Here is a 22,292-nt window from a genome sequence, read left to right as displayed (position 1 = left end):
AGGACAGTGAAACCAGTACTCTGTATGACACCATGATGGTGGCTGTGTCACGGGAATGTAAACTCCATACTTTGGGTGGCCAGGATGTTTCATGTAGGTTCACTGAGTGTAACACACGCAGCACTCTGCTGGGAGTGCTGACAGCGGAGGAGGCTACACATGAGTAGAGACGCAGGGTATATTGGAAATCCCTGTACCTTCTACTCAATTCTGCTATGAACCTAAAACTACTCTACAAAATAAAGTCTATTAAGAAAAATTTGTTTAGGTAATGGCTCTGAAGTGAGAAAGATGTGTTTGGAAATTAACTCTACCACCTAAAAGGTGACTTTGGGCAAGTCCTTATATCTCTAAGCCTTGGTTCCTCCAACTATAAAACGGGAAAACAAATAGTACCCATGTCAGAAGCACTAAAGATGTAAATGAAATAAAGCAGTTTAAGCAATTATCATACTCCATAATTATCTTTATTAAGCTTTAAAGTTCTGTAACTATATGAAATTTTAATTTTAAGCTAATTATTTTAGTTGGACATTCTATTTAATACAGTACTGCTCATGAAATGAGTAATCAATAAGCAAAGCTTTGTTAAGAAAAAATGTGCATGACCCTTTGTTGATGAACATTTTTAACAAATTATTTATCAGGAGCCAACCTTCATAATTAGCCCATAATGAAAATAAAAGAATCTTGCTTTCATGATGATCCTAATGTCATTACATATATATATCAAATGAGAATAGCAAATATACACATACTGGGGCGTGGAACATAAAGGCAGTATTATATACTGGTTAAGAAAGAGAAAACGGAATCCGGAATCAAAATCCCTGGACTCAAATCCAGCACTACCCAGCTTACTAATCCATGTGACTTTGGGCAAGTCATTTAACCTCTCTGTTCCTCAGTCCCTCAACTCTACAATGAATATAACTACATCACGGGATTGTTATGACAATTAAATTAATTAATAATGGCTTAATAATAAGTGTTTAGAACACTGACTGATACGTAGCAAGTCTTATTTAAGTGTTAAAACAGAATTAAGTACATAGTTTTTGTTCTTTTCTTTAACTGAGGCCATTGAAAAAGAAAAAGCAAGTCAACTTACCTTTAATTTCTTCCACCAAAAGTTTATCACATATTTGTTTCTCGTATGTTTCTATATGCTCCAAAGATTCCTGAACTAGATCTGCTTCCCTCATCACTTGATTCTGGTATAATATCAGTTCACTATATTCATAGTCGATTTTGTTGGGAGGAACCTAAAAAAATAAAAGATAAAGAAAGACTAAATTATCTTATTTTACATAATTACATAAAGTAGTTATAGATCATTGCTTTCTCAGGAAGTATTTCACACAGACTTAAAAAAGGAATCCACAAGAAATTAAAAATAGCAGAGTGATTAACAGAAAGATTAATACAGTCTTTAAAATAAAGGGGTGGAACTTCTGTATATAGCTAAGTGAACAAGTCGGCAAATCCTACACTTCCCAAAAAAGTAGAAAATGGTTAAAATTCTAAAAACTCTACAATAAAAAACCTACTAGAACTAATAAAGGAGTTAGACAAAGTGACAGAATACAAACTCAATTCTATTTCGTATACATACTAGCAACAAACCTAAAAATGAAATTAAAATAATTACATTAACAACAGCATCGAAAAGAACAATATATTTAGAAACAAATTTAAGAAACAAGATCTATATGCTAAAGACTACAAAATATGCTGAAATTATAGACCTAAATAAATGGTTATAAAGTCCATTCTACAATCAAGAATCAGAATACTCAATAATGTTTTGATGCCAATTCTCCCCAAATTGATCTATAAATTTAATACAATCCCTATCAAACTCTCAGCAAGATTTTTGCAGAAATTTATTTACAAGCTAATCCTAAAATTCAAATTGAACTAAAAGGAGCCCTACATGGCCAAAAGAACCTGAAAAAGAACAGAGGAGGAAGATAAGCATTTGAAATTTCGAACTTACTATTAAGCTACACTAATCAATACGATGTGGCACTGGCATAAGGATAGATGTATAGATCAACAGAACAGAATACAAGGTTCAGAAATAAGCCTTTATATTCTAGTCAATTGATTTTCTACAAAAGTGCTAATGCAATTCAATGGAAAAAAAGGTAGTCTTTTGAACAAATGATAGTGGGACAATTAAATATCCATATGCAAAAAGTGACACATAATTCACACCATACACAAAAATTAACTCAAAATGGATCACAGACCTAACTGTGAGTACTAAAACTATAAAAGAAATCTTAGAACAGCAGAAAAATCTTTGTGATTTTTCTACGCATAAAAGAAAAATTGGTCAATTGGATGTCATCAAATTATAAACTTTTCTTCTTCAAAAAATGCCAGTAATAACATGAAAATACAAGTTAAAGACTGGGAGAAAATATCTGCGGATAGTACAGCTGATAAGGGGTTTGTACTAAGAATATATAAAAAATTCTTACAACTCAGTTGTTAAGACGAATAACCCAATTAAAAAATGGGCACAAGTCTACGGCCATGCCACCCTGAACGTGCCTGATCTCGTCTGATCTCAGAAGCTGAGCAGGGTCGGGTCTCGTTAGTACTTGGATGGGAGACCATCTAGGAATACCAGGTGCTGTAGCTGTTAAAAAATTATGAAATAAAAAAAACAAAAAGGCACATATTTGAATAGACACTGCATCAAAGAAGAAATATAAATGGCTAATAAAAATATGATAAAATGTTCAATATCATTAGTTATTAGGAAAATGCAAAATACCGTTAAAACAGATAACTATTACTCATCCATTAAGATGGCTATTGTCAAATAATAGGTGCTGGGGATGGGTAGAAAATGGAACCCTCATTCATTGCTGGAGAGAATATAAAATGGTTCAGCCACCTAGGAAAACAACTGGGCAGCTTATTAAAAAATTAAGTATATACTTATGAAAAAAAAAAAACCAAGTAATTTCATTTCTGGGTATGTATCCTAGAGAAATAAAACATGAGCACACATGAATTTGTCTGCAAATGTTCACAGCAGCATTATCTGTAATAACTAAAGTTAAAAACAATCCTTATGTCCACCAATTAATGAATGGATAAACAAAGTGTGGTATGTCCATGTAATGAAATAGTATTCAGCATTAAGAAGAAATGAAGTACTAACATATGCTCTAATATGGATGAATCTCGAATGCTGAATAAAGAAATCTAGAGACAAAATACTACATAACCATTGCTTTTATATTATTGTACATGCCTTATTTAGAACATGTGGAGGACTTATGTTCTGTAAGTCTTCTCTGAACTAGGCTCAGAGAGCAAGGCAGGGACAGAAATATAGAACAGAGAACTGTTATAAACACTCTGTAGTGAGAATTAGTTGATAAATAAAAAAAGTCTATCACTCCAGCATGTAAAATTTGTTTGGCTTAGCAGTCCAAAAAATACCTTGATTTTAGAGTAACTGTCAAAAGAAAAAATTTTCATCAAGAAAATACAAAGAGGATGATGTCAGCAAAAATGGCAGAGTAAAGACCTCCAAAAACATGTCTCTCCATAAAAGAAAAGAAGGAACCGGCAAGAATTCTCAGAACTCTGGAAATTAATGAAAGCCATGCAGAAACTTGGGAAGCACTTACTAAAGAAAAATGGCTGAATCTTGGTAAGACAAGTGAGCTCTGTGGAGTTTTAATTTGCCCTAGTCCTAGTCCATACTCTCCAGCTACACGGTAACCTAGAAAAATAAGCTTGTATCCCCAGGGCACCAGAGAGAACAGAATAAACTGGAGCTCTTTCAAAGCTGCATTCACAAGAAACTGATTAACTGACCTAGCTGGTTGGCCCATGCAGGACCTCACATACAAGGTAATCTCTGAGCCTGCCCAGAGCAAAGAGCCTTAGGGGAAGGGAGAGAGCCAAAGGTGCTTGTCAGAAACAATTATAGACAAGTGTTTTAGCTTTACGGTGCCTAAAGTAATGAATAAAAGACGGGGCAAACAACAAACTAATCAAAAATCTTAAAAGCTGGGAAATGTGATGTCCAAAGGAGCTCTGAAAAGCGCCACACACACAGAGCTATGCACATGCTCAGGAAAGACCTGAGAAAGCACTAAGCTCTCACCTCTTACTGACCTTGACGCTCTGTACAAACAAGAGGCAAAATCTAAGGCAGAGCTGTAAAATACCTTGGCTGCGTACTGATGGTATACCCCAACACAGTCACAGAGAAAATTAATAAAACTACAAGTTGGTTCTGTGAAAAGAACAACAAAACTGACAAACCTTCAGCTGGGATGACCAAGACAGAAACAGAAGACTATTAAAATCAGGAATAAAAGGAGGGACATTACTACAAAACCTACAGAAATAAAAAGGACTATAAAAGACTATCATGAAAAGTTGTATGCCAATGAATTAGATAACGGAACAGATTAATTCCTAGAAAAACTAGAGCTAATGAAATTGACTTGAGAATAGAAAATCTGAATAGACCAATAGCAAATAGAGAATAAACTAGTAGTAATCAGTGAACTTCCAATAAAGTTAATAAACTTTCACTAGTAATCAATGAACTTCCTGATGCCATCACAGGTGAATGCTACCAAATGTTTGCACCATCCTTCACAAACTATTCAAAAAAAAACAGGAGGGAACACTTCTCAACTTATTCCAGGAGGTCGGACACAAACATCAAACAAAAAGAAAACTAAAGACAATCTCTCTTATCCCAACATCTACCTTAACCTCACAAATAATCAAGGAAACACAAAAGAAATATGAGATAAACTTCTTTACATCTAGAAGACTGAAAATATAAAGCTACAAGAGCCAGCAAGGATGTTGGGGAAACAATAATTGTAAAACCTTGCTGGTGGGTATATAAATTAGTATAACTACTCCAGAAAGTAATAATAATACTTGGTAAAGCTGAAAACACACACACAGCTACAACTCTGAAATTCCAGTTTTAGGTATACACTGAAGAGACACTCACAAATGTGGCTAATGAAACAATAGGAAACAATATTCATTACAGTACTGTTTTTTAAGAGACTAGAAAGAAGAAACTATGGCTTACTGATATAATGAAACACCAAATAGCAGTTAAAAATAGGTAAACTAGCTCTACGTGAATCAACATAGATATATTTCAAGAAATGTTGAATGAAAAAAAAACTGCCTATCACTCATGTAGATTTTTAAGTATACCACCTAAGAGGAACTTTCATGAACTTATACAGAATGTAAACGCATAGGAATGAGCTGTACTGGTTTCAGAATAGTGGCACTCTCTAAGGAGGCACATGAAAAGACTTTAGCTATTCTGTAATATCTCATTTCTTTAAAAAATAAAATCTGGAGCAATTATGGCAAAATATTAACATCTATTTAATTTCTCATACATATTTTTAATATTTTTCTATTTTACATATATATTAAAATATACTTAACATGTTTATATCAAATATAAAATATATATTATAGAAACAATTTCCACAGTCAAAACTATTTTTATGCAGTCTTTTCTTTATACATTTGAATACTATTGAAATTATAGTGTACAAATTTTTTTTATATTATGTATTTTGTATTAAGAATTTACATCTAGAGGAGGTCAGTTATTTCAAATTTTTCCAATTATTTCAAATTTTTTTCAAGTTTTTCCATAGGTCTCGAATTATTTCAAATTTTTTTCAAGTTTTTCCATAGGTCTCGAAGACTTTAATTCATATTTGGGGTGGGGACAATACAGAAATCAACTATTTTAGTTTGTGAAGGTAGGAGAAAATGTTCAAATGAACTTCTTACCTGCTGAGTTTGTCTAAATTCTTCCAATAGTTTTAGTGCCATGTCATAATCTTTCAGCAAATGGTATGCGATAGCATATCCAATCCAGGAAGCACGCTGCGTCGGGCGCAACTGAAGAAGCTGATACCTCGTCTCCTTAAAAAAATAAGACAAAATTGTCTTAATTTTTTTTACTTTTTTAACTTTCTATAAAATGTATTTCATCAGTTTAAGAAAACAATTTAATGCCTTTAATTCCTTTCTAATGAACTCAATGAACAAATATCAGTTTCAGAATAAAATAGAAATATCTTTTACGTTCTTTATCTAAATTACTTAAGTTCTAAAATACCCCATAATGCTGATTGTAAGGCTGTCACCAAAAAAACTGTCCTTGGGGTCCATGCTTTTGGGCTGACTTATAAAATTACCTTTATGTAACAGAATTCCTTTTAGTAACTAAATATGTTAGAAGAGAGACTAAGATAGTTTTTTATTAAACTAAGTCTGCTGTTTATAAAATTATTATATGAAATTACAATGCATTTACATTGTTATAACAGGCCCCAGAAACAGGATGGACACAGCCGGAGGGACTCAAACATCTGGGCTTTTCTAACAGAAACCCCACTGCTGCCACTCTAAGACAGCTCCGTGTCCGTGACACTAGGGAGAAAACACCAGGAATTCCACCTTGGTGGCCCCAGAAGGTTCACGGTATCTTCACCAGCAGAAAACCCCACCTCTACACAGCCCTCACTTCTTCACAGCTCCTATCTGCCTCCGAGTTTCAGGCAAGTGCAACTGCCTAGAGGAACAGGGTCTCATGAAGAATACCGGCTGCAACGAACAGGGTTTTGAAAATGTACTGTTTAGCTCCCCTGATTCTGTGATTCGAATGGGTGCCATCTGCACTATACGCCACAAGGAGTAACAGGAGTAACAAAAACAACTTAGTATCAGTCTGCCGCCTTCATGTGTGACTGGTTCCTTTAGGCATCTAAGGTTAAACTGTATCGCTCTCATCCCTTATGGTCAGTGCTGCCTCTCTGCCCCTCCCCTCCTTCGTTGAAGTCTGGATCCGTTTTCTTCTCTCTGCCAAATCCTGCCACTATCCTGAGCAACGCAACACTGTGGCTCACCCATCCAACAATCTATCTTCTTAGAACCATGGTTTCCTCATGTTTAATGATCTCCTCCACCCCTCCCTAGGGACCCACTCCCACAACCACACCCTAGACCTTACAGCCTAAAATCATAAATTCAAATACCTCACTGCCTGGCCACAGCTCCTATGCTGCCCACAGTTTCACTTTGCTTGGACACCACCAGTACCTCTAGTTCCTTGAGTCCTTCACTTCCAACCACCATCTTCGTTTATTTCACTATCCCTCTTAGGAACCACTATCATGCGGATATTCTTCATGTCTTTGCCTCATGCCTAAAGATAACCACTAACTCTCACCACACCTAGGCAGAAGAATGGTTATTACTGAAGAACAGTTATTATTATTAAGCTCAGCCAAACCCTTGAAACTTGAGCAAAAATCTAGGCACAGGGTATAAGGACTTACATGGCAGAAGAAAGGCAAAAGTAAAGAGTAAAGGAAAGATTTATTTAAAGAGAGCTGCTAAGAGCTGGTGGTTCCCTTCACGTAAGGGCGTGAGAGAATTCCGTTTCAGACAGACTGAGTTTAGGAGACTAAGTGGAGCGGGCACGTGGAGATGCCCCGCAGAGCTGAAGGTGTCAGGGGGAAGGCCTGGACTACAGAAAGGCTGATGCACGCGGTCTTCCTCACGTTACTTTACACTTATTGACCCATAGGAAAGCCAATTAATCTCTACATTAGATTTCCGTTATAAAGATTAAAATTTACCAAATCTGTAAATGTTGAACCCACAAAGAATCTAGTACAGAATTTACACATGAGGTTATCTAGTTTTTTAAAAAGCATTAAATAAATAAAGTTATCCTTTTTTGATGATCAAGTATGCAGTTCCACAACTATTACTGGGGGAAGGTCCCAAGTGACTTTCCCCTCCGCTACAGACTAGAATGAACAACTCAAGCTATAGGTTCTTGGCTTATACCCATTTCATTCTGAATTCACATGCTTTTAAAATATATCCGTTGTAAAAACGTGTAGACTTAAGCTAAAGTACTTACTCGGTAACCTTCAAGGTCTCTCATTTGGATCTGCAGCAGAGAGAGATCCCTCAAAATTTGCAGATTATCTTTATCTAATTTGAGGGCATTTCGGTAACACTTAATAGCTTCATCATACTTCTTATCAGAACGCTGCAGGAGTCCATACACATGCCAGCCTATGAAGTTAAGGAAATAGAGACGTTCACAGGTACTAGAATATTCTATGCTATATCTCTAACATAAAGCTCACTTTAACTAAACGGTTCCTTTGTCTGAGATTTACTTCAGAATGATCGGGGAGGGGGGGTGGGGGGGTGGAGGGAAGGAGGTAGCAAGCCAAGTGCTAAAAGATAACATGAGATCAGTCTTGACTGACAACTGTGAAGTTACTGAAGCCGAGTGATGGGAAAGTGGGGGTTCATTATTCTGTTCTATTTGTGTACGTGTCTGAAATTCTCTTTTTCTATATAACCTTAGAAAATTCTTGGTAAAATTCTTCACGGTCCCTACCTTCTACTCCCTCACTCTCCTACCCCAGGACCTCGATGTTCATTTTTCCTTCATCACTATGTATTAAAACAGAATACATACCAAAATGGCAATTATCTTTTGAAACAAATTTATATTCAATCAACTCTAAAACAACATGTAACCATCAGTTAATTCATCAGTGATATGAAAAAAACACAAAAATTAAGTTTTTATTTATTGTAAATTAAAGGCTTAGCATATCTTGGAGCCAAAAAACTATCATACTTACATGCCCTCTCTCTTCACTCACGAGTGAGCACTGGGATAAAGAAGTAACTATATAGTATTTTGAGAGAATCCTGAGCTTAGTACATGAAAACGCTACTAAGACTACTGATGTTCAATACTGGTAAATAGATTAATTAAATGTACAAAAATTAAGAAACAGGGCAATACGTGAAAAGGTTGTGAATAAACATGTAGATGAGCAAAACAGAAATGAAAATCAATTTCGATGATCCAGCCTTCAAAAGTATTTTCGGTTTTTTACAAACTGGGATACTAGACAGAAAAAACATCAACCCTGAGTACCCAGTGAAGTAACAGATGTCCCCGTGCAGCCAAAACGAGCTGAAGAAATAACGCACAGTCACACTTAATACTCAATGCGTTCTTCTGAAATTTCCAAAAGTAAGTTTAAAAAACACAAATTTTACTCTACAGGTTAACTACTGTACAGCAAGTCATTACTTGGAATGATGGGAAAGTATTATTCAGTTTATGGATGTACAGGGGAAAAAATGGACTTTAAATCTCATATAATTATCAAAGTTACTTTTCTCTCACACTAAGCACAACTGAAGTAAATACATACTGAATAGGGATGCTTTAAAATACTCCAATAAATAAAAAACAAGGCATAGGGAACAGATGAAACTAATACTACAAAACGTTGATAATTATTGAAACTGAGTAATGGGTACAAGAGTTCATTAAATTCTATATAGATTTGAATTTTTTCATAGTAAAGTTTTTTTTTCATTAGAATTAGGAAAAAACTAGTAAATGGAAAATACATTTCAGAATTAAACTACTCAACCACTGCAAAAGGATACAGACATGGCTCTTGACATCGTTACGAAGTCCTTTACGAACAAATTCATATGCTTCTTCTTTTTTTCCTAAACAATTCAGTGTTAAGCCTTTCATAGCCAAAGTCTCTGAAAAATATTTTTAACCTCTATTTACACATGATTCAAATTATTTTCTTAGCACTATTTTAATATCTGAAATCTGCCACAGTAAGAGGAATATCTCTTCAAATACAAAAGTAAAACTGCATTTTAAGTATTTCCTTAAAGTTTAGCCCAAGTCCTTTTCTGAAATTCCTTAGACTGGGTCTAAGTTGCTAAATGCTTTCTGCCCTTTAGAAGACGCTATAAAGGGGGCTGAGATTATTCTGCCGAGAAAAGGTAACACAGCAGGCACCTGAGTCCTGCTGAGTTACACCTACTGCAGCAGTCCACACCCTTCGCCTTAGATTCAATTCTAATCAAGAATCAAACCATCTGATTTACACCCCACAAAACAGTCTACCTTAACTAAGAGATAGTCACAATTTAAAAATTACCTTAATCAATACTGGAACAGACTGCATTTTTGGCAGAGAGTTTATTCCAACTAATGCTAGTTAGGCTAATTAACATCAGTTTGCATTTCAAGAGCACAACACTGGAGTGGCAACCCCAAAAAGATGTTTAAGGTAGTTCATATAAGATGGTTTAGAATGAAAGAACTCTGAATAATCCACAAGAAGGAAATTAGACAAGAACAATGGTTTTCAAATTGGCTTCTATGGACTACTGACCATGGTGGTCCAGTGTCCAGACCCATAACCAAATGCCTTCTTTTATCAGTTTACACATAATGAACTTCCCACAAGCTTCCCTTTAGATAAGGTATCAATAGCTAAAAGGCTTGAAAACAAGCTTTAAATTTCTAAAATTCTATGAAATGAAGACGTCTTTCCATTTCCTTCAAAGAACATTTTAAATGTTATTAGAAAGTTGAGCCGGGTCAGCCTGTTTTCCCAAATAAGACAGTCTCAAGAATTACCCAAGTCTAATATTCAGAGACCCCAGTTAGCTTTGATCTGCTACAGGACCATAATTTCCATACCTAACTCGACCCATCCTTTTAACAAAAACTGGTTATCAGTGAAAAAGGATGAGAAGCAAATACAGACTTATTAATATCAGTGCTAAAAAAAACAACTCAAGATAAGCAATCTAATAATAAACCAGTGGTGTCATATTTACATATAAAGGTCAGCAGGTATATAAAACACATCTACCAAAGAATAAAACGCATTTGACTGTATCTTCATACAACTTCTGTATTGCAAATACTGTCCTAATTTATGCATAGGAAATCAAAGAATACATTTAAATTCTATTTAAAGTAATATATGAAATTAAGCCTATAAAAATGTGTATATACTCCAACTGTTCCCCAACCAACCACTTCTCATCTAAAACTAAAGACTGTACATACACCTAAACATAATAGAAGTAAAGGAACCCAGAATAAGACTGATATGAAGTATAACTGAATATGTTAAATATTCACACATCTAACAGAGAGCTACAAGGCCCTGGATCCTGGGGAAGCATGCTTCAGTCCCTGTTAGGAATGTGATCTGTCCCCAAAGCAATCTCTCGCAGATGAGACGATACCTCCATGTTCAGCAAATTTTGGATTTGAAAGAATCATCTTGCAAAACTTGAGGCCATTTTTGTACTGCTTCTGTTCATAACATTTCTGTAAAGAAAATGAACAAAAAATTGTTTTATAAAATGAATATACATGGAGTAACTTTTCACTGCATTATATAAATCCTAAATTCACAATCCAAAATTGTTCTAGTATCTATTTTCACTTTACAGAAGATTAAAAAAAAGTAAACAGTAAACAAAAAAATTTAATTGTCAACCAACACTGCTACAGCTTTTCTATATTCAAAATCAAAAAGCAAAAACATCTGGTAACAACACAGAAAAATACTAGAAACTGCATTAAAAGCCGTTGCTCTTAGAAGAATGGAACCAAGTCTATGGCCATGCCACCCTGAACACGCCCAATCCCGTCTGATCTCAGAAGCTAAGCAGGGTCGGGCCTGGTTAGTACTTGGATGGGAAACCACCTAGGAAGACTAGATGCTTTAGGCATTAAAAAAAAAAAAAAGGATGAAACCAAGGTATACACACAAAAAAAATACTGCTATACTATTATTATGTGTCTATACAAATCTTGTTATTACTCATATTAATTCCTTAAGGTAGGTATCATTACCTCCACCTTACAGATGTGGAAAATGAAACTTAAGAGGTCATAAAATTTGTTTATAAGTGGCTCAGCTTAGTTGCAAACTCTAGTGTGACTCCAAAGACCATGGTCTTTTAATCACTGGTCGGATACAAGGGTAAGCAACCTCTTTATTCCTAAATGCTACCAGCCAGGCTAAGTCATCGGTTACTGTCCTCCACAGCCACTGATCATGAGAACATCTCATCTCCATTCAGTCACCTTCTCCTTTACGTTGTTATGGGTGTTCTTTCTAGTACATAACATGCCAAGCTTGTCCCCACCTCAGGGCCTTTGCACCTGTGTTCCTCTACCCGAAACGTCCTTCCCCAGATCTTCCCATGACTGATTCCCTATCATCGGGGTGTCAAAGTCACCTACCTGACCACTCTATCTACTACTGCTAGCCTCCTACCCAGATACGAACATATTCTCTATCATACTGCTCTATTTTTACACAGCTCTATCATCTCCTGAAATTCCTATTTATGTGATTACTTACTTAGTGTCTCTCCTTTCCACCACACCATAAGCTCCATGAGAACAGAGATCTTGCCTAGTTTAAACATTGCTGCATCCTCAGGTTCTAGACAAATGAGCACAGCTCGATAAAAACAGCCTACTACCCTCAAAAAAGTACGAGTGAAAAAGGAGGAAATGATTGATCCTTGCAGCAGGTGTGGGATGTGGAGGGGAGAATCAGAACTTAGTGTCCATAGAAAAAAATGTTTAAAATTAGGCTTCTTGATTGCTTCTGGGTAAGGGGAACTTAGTGGTTGGGAGAAACCAAAATTTTGAAATATGCAAATATACTACCTATTCTAAAAATAATTTAAAGGAAAAGTAAAGAGATAATCTGAATTTGACTATAGAAGTTCACCTGACAAATGATAAGAAAAAAAATAAGCAGAAGGAACTACTGGGGAAGAAAAAAGGAGAAAATTATTATAGGTTTTTTGACTTACCAAGTGATCTCAAAAGTAATAATAATCATACTACCAATAACAGTAATGATAATAGTTAACACTTATTGGAAATATTTACTATGTGTCAGGCACTGTTCTCATTTAATCCTTACTTAAGTCCCAGGAAAGCGTATGAGATGCATGTTTTCTCCATTTTAGATGGAGCGATTGAGGCACACTGGTTTTCACAGCCGAAAGTGTTAAAGTCACAATTCAAACGCAGGCAGTCTGTCTCCGGCACCCAAGAACTCAGGTTAAAGAAAAGTCTTAAGTTCAGTAAGGAATATATGCTTAGTAGAAAAGATAGATTCTAGTTTCAACTTTTCTACTAACCAGAGAACCTGAGACACTCATTTACCATTCCTGGGTCTGATTGTCTCATCCATAAAAGAGGGCATGGAATAGCTCCAAAATTCAACAAAATGTAATGCTAAGAGCTAGTTGAGGAATAATAAGACAGGCAGGCATAAGCCACGCAGAACATGTGACAAGCTAGCTGGTGAATTTGTATGGATATGTTTATGTACACTGATAACTAATAAAAATTTACTGCTGCTGACAAAGCACTTTGGTCCACAAACCAAACTTAAAAAATAATCTCATTATAGACACTTCTGTTTGTCAAGGAATTCGATGTAGCAAAATTTTACCCACATTTATTGCAATGGTGAGATAATGAAATCACTCGCTTTTGCAGCACCGTCCTAAATTCATGTAACCTTAAAATAAACATTATACGCCTGGAGAGGAAAATGTTCAGCATTTCCCAATTTATTTGGGGATAAAGTTAACTTAGCAGCAGTTTTAACTTTTCTGTAACTAGAATGTAATAAATCATGTAGTTTTTCCTCATTCTAATAATAACATGATTTAAACTACAAAATATCCATATATAAAGTGTGTTCTGTCATCTTTTAAGTAAAATGTCACATGCCCTGAAATCTAATAATGATTTATAGATGACTTTTCATTAACATACATCAAATTCCCTAGACAAAAAAAAAAAAATCCCATCTGAAAGGACAAAAAAGTTCACTTGCCCAGTTCCATACTGTGAAAAACATAAAGAGAAAAATTTTAATATAGGAAAAAACATATACTAAAAAGCTGAGTGAAGTAATCTGCCACAATGCTTTAATTAGAACTTTTTGTTTTTACACTTGTCTCCCATTATTTGCCCAACACTAAGCACCATTTAAAATTAAGACGAAACTTTTATCTCAGTTACTATGTTATCTTTTTTTAACATTCTGAAGAATAACTTTCTATTAGCTTAAAACAGAACAACTTCTATGAATTTTTAACTGCCACTGATAACGCTTGAAACATTCTAAACTTAGTATCTTATTTATGGTAAAGGTAACCAACAGCTAAAACTCACATAACACAGGCTCTAAATACTAAATTCACCCTTAAACTCTAAACGCTTATGCTCAGATGAAACGACAAATTAGGAAAGAAATAGCTATTTACAATATTAATTTAAAATCTATGGCCCCTAGTTTTGCGGAGAAAAGCGAAGGCAGGCTGCCTCTCCTCCCTGGAAGAACGGAACCTGCAAAACCGTGAAGCCCCCAAGGACGCTGGCACACAACCTACAGAAAACACACTTCTGGGCCGGGCAGCGGTCATCACAACAGCGCCAGTATTCAGCTTTCTGCTCGGAAACTAAGTAAATGCTCCAGCGCAAATCCAGCCTGTCCGCAAGGCTTTCATCACTTACCCAAGGCAGGGCCTGTGCGAGGTAAAAGCAAAGTGCCGTGTTCGACGTGATAACTTAGAAATGCAGTCTGTGTCATATATTCGCTTCCCAAAGAGGTAAAGTACACCAAAAACACGCATGGTCCCCCCCACCAGGAGGCCCTGCCGCCCAGGGCCCCGGTCCCACCTTCCCGCACCCGGCGTGCGTCTGAGCCCCACCGCGCCGCGGGGTCGCCCCGCTTTAGCAGGGATCGGGGCGCGCTGGGCAAAAGATTAAACGCAAAGCAGGAAACGAACACCTGGCCGCGGGGACGCGGGCAAAGGAAGCTGGGAGGACCGGAGCGACGAGGCGGCGAGCCCGGCCGCACGGCTGCGCGGGGGCCGCTACCTGGAGGACGCGCCCTCGCCCGGTGCCCGCGGGGGCGACGTGAAGTTTCGGGGAGGCGCGCGGACACGCTGCCCGGCGGGGCCCGGCCAGGCGCGGACTCGGGTCCTGCGGGCTCGGAGACGGACAAAGAGCAGAGCGGGGCCCGCGGCGGCCCGCGCAGGCGTCCCCGCCGGGCCGACCGCAGCGCCAGGCCCGCGGGCCACTCACCAGGATGCGCTTGAAGAGGTTGCTCTCCTTGGGCGGCAGCTGCACGGTCGGCATCGCGGCCGGCGCGGAGGCTGCGGGGCCGCGCGCTCCGTTCCGCGGAGGTGGGCGCCGGGGCGAACCGCTGCCGAGCGTCAGGTGCGGGCGACGGGCCCGTTCATTGGCCTAGACTTGGGGCTGGGTGTCCTGGGCAGGGCTGACGATGGACGCGGAGCGCGGTCTGAACGCGACGCCCTCACCTCCGGCCCTGCTTCGGGGAGAGCGGCCGCGGCTGCCGCGCTGCAAGATGGCAGGCCGGGGCCCGCCCCTCGAGCGGGCGGTGTGCGCATGCGCGGGGGCGCCGGGCTGCGCGGGGTGAGGAGGGGCGGGGCGAGGGGCGGGGCGTCGGGCCGCGAGGGGCGGGGACCCGGAGCGCGGGGGCCGTGGGAAAGCCCTGGGGGGGCCGGGGCCGCGCCAACGCTCCTCTCACCGGAACCTCGGCTCAGGTGGGGCTCACGCGCTGTCGCCCCTCATAAGTCGCTGACTTTTATTGTCCTCTGATTGTTAGGCTTGTGGCCTAAGATGAAACCCAGGATCTTCCAACTCTGGGACACTTTCTATTACACATAAAAGGTAGCACATTCCAGAACAAAACAAAGCAGGAAAAGATAGAATAGTGATAGAAATGTGTGAGTCTAGAAAGATATGAGTGAACATCGTTGACAAGAATAGCCATACATACGATATAGGTTTAATATTAAGTAATATGGAAATACTAGGTACATAAACTTACATATGTTCTGGATCTTAATTTGTGCACATTTGTGGGAACTACAGTGTAATTGATGCATAATTGCATTTTAAAGACTGTAATCAGAGGTGAGTTGGGGTTTTTCCCCTCTAGCCTCAGTATCACAGAAAGTATCACAGGAGTCTTTTAAAATAGGGAAGAGACTGTGATTTAAAAGGGGGAAGTCCAGAAGGGTCTATGGGTTCAGGACAGAAACTAGGCTCCCCAAACTGTTAGACAAGAAGTAGTCAGAGAGGGCTTCCTGGGGAACTCGGCTGCTTGGCACCTGCGCTGGGGGTAGTCTAGACGACCAAGCAGGGGCAGAGAAGTGCCAGCTCGCAGCGAGCTCATACCCAACCACTTCCGTAGTCCCCCACCCCCACTGCTTGCTCACAATAGCATTACTATTCCTGAAAATTCTTTGGCTCCCAGTTTATCTACATCCTCGAGAGTAAAGGGTTAATTGTGGGAAAAGTTGAAGCTCCAGTGCGCCAGTCTGGCCATCCCTTGACTCTGATAGGATATGGACTTTTCTAGAATGTACTTCAGCCAGCTCAAGCCACTCTGCCTCACCTCAAGGCCGATTTCAAAATGATTAATTCAATTAAGAAAATAAAAGAGAAGGGGCGCGGTAGTGTCATGCCAACTATAAATATTCGGAGACAAGAAATGTTTATCTTTTATGGAAGTTTCCTGTGGGCCTTGCCCAGCCTAACTTACTACAAATCATTAACTCTGTGGCAGCTGCCTGATCTTCACCATGGCTCTCCCCACCCCTAAATCAGGCCGCCTACGCTGATGCTTCATTGGCACCCCACTGCCGACTTCTCCCCCTCTCCACAGCCTCCCTAGCGTCTCCCAGCAGTACAAGGGAAACCTGCAATCGCAAACACGGAGAAATCGGTGCTTACGAATATTCATATTTAATATTTTCCGCATCTGTCTTTCACACACCACGACATGCCGTGCACACGTGCCTTGGCTGTCTACACTAGGATGGAGGAGAGGGGGAAGTGAGTAACTGAAAACAACACCAATAGTGTTGCTGGTAGCCGTCAACCTAAACCTTAGGGTATGTAAAAGATGTAACACACGCACAGTCAGAAAGCCTGGATTAGCCAGTGGCTGGCATTTTATTACTGACTTCCTGTTTAGCCTAGAGCAAATCTTATTTCCACCTTTCAACAGAAAATGGGGTTATAATAACATTATTGTAATCTTTCACAGCAGGGTTATGTGAATGCAATGCTTAGTCATCTCTAAGCCCACAGTAAAAAACAAATGCATTGTAAATCTGAACTCGCTGTCTCAGGAAGAACGCTGAGGCCCGACTGGTGGCATGGTGGGTCTCCACCCGGACGTTCCTTCCTGGTGCTTCACGCAGGGTGTACCTCTTTCAGAATCATGCACACAGTAAATTTACAGTAACAACATCTGTAAAGACCTTAACAGATCCCGAAGCACTTGCTACCTACATCATATGGGCCAGTGATTCTCTTGCTAAGCCTCGTACAGCCGAGGAGAAAAGAATGTTCTCTAGCATATCTAACAGAGCCAGCCGGCAGAGTAAAATCAACTAATTCGTTGCTCTTCCCATAACCTATTTAACCATATAACTAAAGGCCGGTAGGAAAGAACGCATCAGACGGCATCATGCATTACATGTCCGATGCCCCGATGCGTCTGTCCTCTCCCACCCGCCTCGCTCTCGTCGCAGAGGAGAAGCACTGCATTCCTCCCGTGGAGCACGTGGCGCCAGCTCCTTCTGCTTTTCCTGAATAGCTATTCAGCAGCTATTCCCTCCCATCCCTGCTATTTGCATTTTCTCTCTCCTTACATATCTTATAATCTGATGGGAGGAGACAGACAGTAAACACATAAGTAAACGAGAGAATTCCAGACCTCGAGAAGTCCCAGGAAGGAAATAAAACAAGGTCCCTACGAGGACCATGGGGGTTGAAGAAAGGACTACTTTCAACCAGGTACTCAGGAACGATTTCTGGGGAGGCGGTCACGTGAACAGAGACCTCAAGGACGAGAAGGGAGCAAACGAGGTGAAAAGCCAGAAAAGCATATTCTAGCTAGAGAGAATCCCGTGCAAATGCCCTAATGCGGGAACAAGATTGGCATGGTCAAAGCATAAAAGGAACAGGTGGGAACTTCAGGGTCAAGGAGGGGTTGGAGGGTCATACATGAGGGAATGTGCTGTGCAGCTAGCCGAAGCTGTGGGCCAGGTTGTGCAGGGTTCGCTTTCTTGGGCAATGTGGTTTGGTTCGCTTTTATCCCATGTTCAGTGGGGAGCCGTTGCAGCATTTTAAGCAGGAAAGTGACATAATCTGATTTATTTTGTTCAAAAGTCACTCAGACTACCTACGGAAAATGGACAAGAAAGTGATAATGGGGTTTCTCCAAAAAAAAGTGGCAACTCTATTTTTCCTTAAGATTTGACTTCTGCTTCCCACAGTCTTCTGAAAATGTTCTCTGAAATACCACCAATTCGTTTGTTCAATACTTAATTACTGAGCACACTGTGACAGGCAGTCTTGTAACAAAGATGTCTTCCTTCGTGACGCTTACGTGCCGGGGATTGCATAGTGGCCAAATCCGAATGTTTTTTTCAGTCCACGGTTCCTTCCTCCTCCCTGTAGCATTTCCCACAGTGGGCCGCCCTGTCCTTTCCACTCAGCTTTGTCCTCAGCCCCTTCACTGAGCACTCCCTACCTCCTCGCCTTAATCGGTACCCAAGCCTTACCAAAGACATCGTGCCCCGTTTTACACCTTCCTCTCCTTACATATCACAGGAGTTGCTGGGGGAGAATCAGCATTTTTGCTCATCCCACTGCCTCCTTCGAATCATAATACTTCACCTTCATTTAAGGAAAGGGAAATTTATTTTGAGTCTGTATCCACCAACTCTGTCATGCTCTTCCCCTTTTCCTCCTGGTCACTATCCTTCATTCGTTCTATGCCAGATGACAGTAGTCGTCTCTTCAGCTTCGCTCCTAGTATATCCATCTACTATGATTCCAGTATCTATGTGGATGGTTCAAAACCCTAGCCTTGGATAAACTGTGGTTCATCCAGATTCTGGAAAATTATCCAATGCTGAAAGAAAATGAGCTAGCGAAGCCATAAAAAGACATGGAAGAATCGTAAATGTGTATTACTAAGTGAAAGAAGCCAATCTGAAAAGGCTACATACTGTATGATTCCAACTATGTGACATTCTAGAAAAGACAAACTATGGAGACAGTAAAAAGATCGGTGATTGCCAGGGGTTGCGGGAGGGAGGGAGGGATAGGCAGAGCACAGATTTTTAAGGCAGTGAAACTATTCTGTATGATACTGTAATGGTGAATACATGTGACTATACGTTTGTCCAAACTTAGAGGGTATACAACACCAAGAGTGAACCCTTGTGTAAACTATGGACTTCGGGTGATGATGATGTGTCAGTGTGGGTTCATCAGTTGTAACAAATGTTCTGCTCTGGTGGGAGATATTGATAATAGAAGAGGTTGTATATATGTGGGGGTACGAGGTTTCCATATAGGAAATCTCTGTACCTTCCACTTAATTTTTCCGCGAACCTAAAACTGCTTTAAAAGATAAAGTCTATTTTTTAAAAAAGTCCCCAGCTTTACAGTTTCTTGGTTTCATCTCCAAAGACTTTCATCCCCTACTCTATTTTAGCTACCCACTCCCATGTCCAAATTTGGAATCAGCGAGACCTGCCCCACCTCTTAAATCATAAATACCAGCAGACTACTATCTTATTTTTCTAATTATTTTTTAAATGAGATTTGTCAATATTCTTTTAACTCCAAGAAAACTTATTACAGCAGGCATCCCACATTGAAGATGAGCTCCCAGCCTGTCGGGGGAACACTGACAGAAGGGTTTTGTTTTTTTGTTTTTTTTTTGCCATACATTGAGGCTCCAGCATGAAGTTAAGAGCTGTTGCTGTTATAAGGATGTTCTATATACACCTGTAATTTCTGATAATAATGACTTCAGTCAGACTCTTGGGGACAATCCATGTTCTGCTGACAGTTTCCTACCATTCTTTTAACAAACATCCGTTGATTCTTTAACAAGTGCTATTCACCCTTCACGGTGCGGGGGGTCTGGGCTGGCTCACTCACGCTCGCATTCTCCATGCACCTGTTCTTCAATGCCATTTAACGTGCCAGGGTCTGAATCACACCATTTTCTCCTTATCTAGTCATTCATTCACCCCACACTTGCAGAGCGCCCATCATTTTTCTTCTTTCTTCCCCTCTCAGCAAAAACGGTGCCTTCCGACCTGGGCAGAATCAACTTCTTTACTCCTCTCTCCTTTCTTCTCAGTTACTGTCATCATTTAATAATAACTGTTACAGAGCACTCTGTATGAGGCACGATACATAACGTGCTATTTCTCATTTAATCTTCATGAAAACCTTGTAGGAAAAACACTCTTCTCCCCCTTTTACAAATGAGAACTAAAGTTTAAAAAAAATAATAAATTTACACTAGATGACAAAACTAAGAAATGAGGGCCATCTCACCAAAGCTCATGCATTTAGCCCCTGTGCTAAATACTGGTTAGTCTCCATGGATCCCTGGCCAGCCTCCTTCAATTCATTTTCTGCATAGCTGCCAAGGGAATCTGTATTTCTTATTGCTGCTGTACCAAATTGCCACAGACTTAGTGGCTTAAAGCCAACACAGATTTATCATCATACAGTTCTGGAGGTCAAGAGTCTGAACTGTGTCTGCGGGACTGTGTTCTGTTGAAGGCTCTGGGACAGAATTCGTCTCTTTGCCTTTTGCAGCTTCTCAAGGCCGCCGACATTCCTGGGCCCGTGTCCCCTTCCTCCATCTTCGAAGCTAACAGCATAGCATCTTCTCTCCTCTCTGACCTCTGCTTCCTCTTCACATCTCTCTCCCTCTAACTCTATTGCATCTCTCTTTAAGGACCCTTGTGATTCCATTGGGCCCATCGAGATAATGCAGGATGATCTCCCCATTTTAAAATAGTCATATCTGCACAGTCCCCTTTTACCATATAAGGGAACAGTCACAGATTCCAGAGATTAAGATGTGGGCATTTGGAGGAGTGAGGGGCATTATTCAGCCAACCATGTGATCTTTGTAAAATACAAATCTAATGACTCTTATTGCTCAAAATCCTCCCCTGGCTTTCAGGAGAAAGCTGAGCCTCTTTACCTAAGTATCTGAAGTTCTTTATAATTTGGTTCCTGCCTATCTTTATAGCCTCACATCCCACCAGTCCGCATAAATTTCCTAAATTCTCAGTGAGCATCTGTGACACCCTTCCTATCTGTGCCTAGCTAACTCCTCCTTGTCCTTCAAAACTCAGATTAAACACCAGCTTCTTCCAGATGCCATCCCTGATCCCTACCTTGATGTGGCTGCCCCTCCGCCATGTTCTCAAAACTCAGTACTCTCCTCTGACATAGCGCTCAACAAACTCTGCTGAGGCTGTTCACTTCCCCCATTAGACTGAAGTTCCTTTGGATGATACGTGTCTCATCTGACTGTGTATTCCCCATGTTTCACAATCGGTGCTTAAATTTTTTTTTGTTGTTGAATTAATCATCTTCCTGTAGCACAGAGCATGGCATCCTACATGCAGCAGAGTCAAAAATTTGTTTGCTCAGTTGAACTACAGTTGTTTATAACCTCTCAAAAACAGAAAATAATTTATCATCTTTGCAAGATATTCAGAATTTGGGATTTGTATCTTGCTCCTCAGAACTGTAAAATCTAGAATGAATATAACTTGCCAACTATAATACAAGAAAAGATTCAGCAAAATTCTAAGAGAAGTAATTGAGATTTCATCTAACTAATCACAGGGACTCGATCAGTTAGATGAGCTGATCTATGAAAAACAATGACATCTGGACTGATGTCTGTTCTCCTCACCATTGAACCTGTGGCACTTAGCAGAGTGCTTGGCACATAGTAAATATTCAGTAAGTACCGTGATGATGAAGTCAATTTGAAACAATCACACTCCAGGAAGAGGAATTAGTATTATCAAGAAAAATTGTGAGACATGGAAATAGGCAAAAAAGTGACAGGACATCCTGTTGAATAAATTATTTTTCATTACCTTTGAGCTATTTTTCAACTCTTTTAAGTTGTAGAAAACACCTAACAATGCAAGTGATTCTCGTCCTTAGAAATGCAAACTGTGTATAATGGAGAAGCGAGTAATTACTGCCTTGTGTACATTGACCAGTTTTTCATTTTTTAAACAAATTCATTACCACTTTCCTTATGGCATATTTACGTTTTCTCTTTAACTCATAGAAACAAACAAACGAACAAATAAATTTAACAGACGTACATTTCATTTTTATGCAAGGGTCATAATCGTAGCTTTATAAATATCCTTTAGCAATATGCATAAAAAAGACACGTTTGAAAGTACCTTTTGGAGAAACGGGAGTCATCTGGTTGAGA

General features: G+C 39.5%; 1 protein-coding gene and 2 pseudogenes across 5 annotated transcripts in view; 2 read left to right on the top strand and 1 right to left on the bottom strand.

The window, feature by feature from the left end:
• The window catches only part of NAA16 (N(alpha)-acetyltransferase 16, NatA auxiliary subunit), a 53,424-nt gene extending 38,057 nt beyond the window's left edge, over positions 1-15,367 (bottom strand). For all 5 annotated transcript variants that reach the window (XM_011369742.2, XM_011369744.2, XM_023536357.1 and 2 more), the window contains exons 1-6: positions 15,050-15,367; positions 11,161-11,245; positions 9,541-9,645; positions 7,973-8,130; positions 5,827-5,961; positions 1,112-1,265 (exon numbers count right to left, since the gene is read on the bottom strand). In XM_011369742.2, coding sequence (XP_011368044.1) covers positions 1,112-1,265; positions 5,827-5,961; positions 7,973-8,130; positions 9,541-9,645; positions 11,161-11,245; positions 15,050-15,103 — 691 coding nt within the window. In that variant the 5' untranslated portion in view covers positions 15,104-15,367. The remainder of the gene's footprint in view (positions 1-1,111; positions 1,266-5,826; positions 5,962-7,972; positions 8,131-9,540; positions 9,646-11,160; positions 11,246-15,049) is intronic.
• On the top strand, positions 2,535-2,653 carry LOC111745411 (annotated as a pseudogene).
• Positions 11,534-11,652, top strand: LOC111745410 (annotated as a pseudogene).
• Positions 15,368-22,292: the final 6,925 nt, after the last annotated feature.

The sequence above is a fragment of the Pteropus vampyrus genome, unplaced genomic scaffold (genome assembly GCF_000151845.1).
Source record: "Pteropus vampyrus isolate Shadow unplaced genomic scaffold, Pvam_2.0 Scaffold154, whole genome shotgun sequence".
Lineage (NCBI taxonomy): Eukaryota > Metazoa > Chordata > Mammalia > Chiroptera > Pteropodidae > Pteropus > Pteropus vampyrus.
The sequence above is the reverse complement of the archived record's forward strand: the minus strand, read 5'-3'. Positions and strand labels throughout refer to the sequence as shown.